The following is a 2,013-nucleotide window of genomic DNA, read 5'->3' as shown; positions in this document are numbered from 1 at the left end:
TCCGATGCTCGCGTCCTTGGCCCGCACGGCACGAAATGACTGCATCCGCCAGCTCATGGACAGCCAAGCTGCACTGCAGCGCAGCCGCGACGCTCGGCAAGGAACCGGCGGCTCTCACGACGCTGCGAAGCGGCGCAGTTCAAGGGCGCCGCCGCGGATCTGACGATCCAGAAGTTTGGCAGCGACGCGTTCACGGTCGACGCGCGCATCGACGAGGTGGAGATCGCTCCGTTGGCCAGCCGCACGGCCTTTGGGGAGCCGCCACGCCTCACCCGAGGTGCAGCGGTAACGTGGGCCTTTTTCCCCTGAGCGAACAAGCCTTGTGAAAATCTTCGGGTCGGCAAGCAGCAGCAAGCGTCCACACGTCGCACGGTGACGCGCGATGGCCATGCAGCTAGCTCGTGAGACTCGACTCCGGTTTAAAGACAACGAGGTGCACCGCCCAGCAAACGTGCCGTGTTTCGAGGACGGTACAAGCCTATTTTTTGTGCAATAATGTCAATATCGTGTGGACCGATGGCCTCGCATATTGGCAAGAGGCGACGGTGCCAACGACTTTACAACGTGGTCTTCAATATAACCTCATAATACAAACGGCTATCGTACACTATTTCCCGGCTTACAGCTCGCCTGTGAGCACATACTGAATGTTGAGCATCGTCGTGAACGCGAGGAGGAGCGAAATGCTTGTCGCGAGCTTCGACTCGGTGTCTTCGAGCGACTCGGGCAGGAGCTCGCAGATCGCAACAAACGCCATGGCACCGCCCGCGAACCCGAGCCCCGCGGGCAGGATGGGAAGAAACGTCTCGACAAAGAGGAACGACGGCACTGCAAAGAGCGGCTGCGGCATGCTCGAGAGGATGCACCACACGGTCGCCGGCAGCAGCTTGAGGCCGCGCGGGATGAGCACCAAGCAAATCTATATGTTCGCCATGAGCCATCCTATACTGTACGAGATCGAAGACGCACCGCGAGGCCTTCGGGGATGTTGTGGATGGCCAGCGTGAGCGACACGAGGAGGCCGCGACGGTCGCCGCCTTCGCCGCCAAACGAGACGCCGACACCAATCTACAGCATAGCATGAGCGACGCGATTTCCTGCGATAAGCACGCACGCCTTCCGAGATCGAGTGCAGCGTCATGACGGCCATGATCAGCAGTGCTTTTTGCGCGTCGAGTCCTAAGGGCCGGTGAGGTACACGGTATGAGTGAGTTGGTATTCTACCGTCGAGGCCACACACTTTGACGTCTTCGTGCTCGTCCAAGATGATCTTGGTCGTCTTGATGAACACAATGCCGAAGAGGACACCGAGCAGCAGCCGCACGTTGACCGAGAGCACGTCGTCGTCCTTGGATTGGACGTGGAACGCTTCGTAAAAGAGGCAGCTCGTCGCGGCGAGCATCATGCCAGCCGCCAGTGCTACATAAAGCGATGATGGCGACACTCGCAGACATCGAAGGACGCAGTACCATTGCAGACGCCGAGCCAGAATTTTTCAATGTCCTTGACCCAGAGAAAGGGTACGGCGCCAAAGCCCGTCGAGACCGCCGTGAGCCAGCCGCACCACCAGACGTAATGCCAGCTGCGGATACCGCCCGTGTACGGGTAGCTAATGAGCGTCACGGCGATCAAGACCATGGTCACAAGCGCTTCCGGGCGCAGCCAGGCCGACGTGTGTGGCTTGACGACCTCGGCCTTCTTGAGCGCATCTGCGTCGACGCCCTCTTCGTTGGCCTTGAGCGGCTGGACCTCCATGTCGAGGCTGCCCGCGGCCTTGCGCTCGGAGCAAGCGGGTGCGCTCGGCGCTTCGGTCTGCGCCATGCCAAGCAGGAATGAGGCTGGTGGAGTTGTCCGCAGTTAATAATTGCGCGTCATAAAATACATTTCACGATGCGTTCGCACGTTCTCTTTTGAATAAAGTATTCAGCGGGCGTTCGATGCCATAAAAATATAGCCGGTCAAAGAAAAGCACCAGGACAAGTCCGAATTCCATGGCAGTTGACGCGACAAGGC

The 2,013-nt window shown here is 59.1% G+C and overlaps 2 protein-coding genes across 2 annotated transcripts; one reads left to right on the top strand and one right to left on the bottom strand.

The window, feature by feature from the left end:
* Positions 1-84: 84 nt before the first annotated feature.
* SPRG_18744 (hypothetical protein) lies at positions 85-309 on the top strand (the record flags this gene model as incomplete). Its single annotated transcript, XM_012358186.1, has 1 exon — positions 85-309. A coding segment is annotated over one exon (225 nt), but the record flags the coding sequence as incomplete, so codon positions are not given.
* A 310-nt stretch (positions 310-619) lies between these two features.
* Positions 620-2,013, bottom strand: SPRG_18743 (hypothetical protein; the record flags this gene model as incomplete). Its single annotated transcript, XM_012358185.1, has 5 exons — positions 1,470-2,013; positions 1,225-1,419; positions 1,115-1,179; positions 970-1,068; positions 620-919 (listed from the first exon to the last, which is right to left on the bottom strand). The coding sequence occupies exons 1-5, from the start codon at positions 1,819-1,821 to the stop codon at positions 620-622; spliced, it is 1,011 nt and encodes a 336-aa protein (XP_012213575.1). The 5' UTR covers positions 1,822-2,013.

The sequence above is a fragment of the Saprolegnia parasitica genome (genome assembly GCF_000151545.1).
Source record: "Saprolegnia parasitica CBS 223.65 unplaced genomic scaffold supercont2.1425, whole genome shotgun sequence".
NCBI classification, from domain to species: domain Eukaryota; phylum Oomycota; class Saprolegniomycetes; order Saprolegniales; family Saprolegniaceae; genus Saprolegnia; species Saprolegnia parasitica.
The sequence above is the reverse complement of the archived record's forward strand: the minus strand, read 5'-3'. Positions and strand labels throughout refer to the sequence as shown.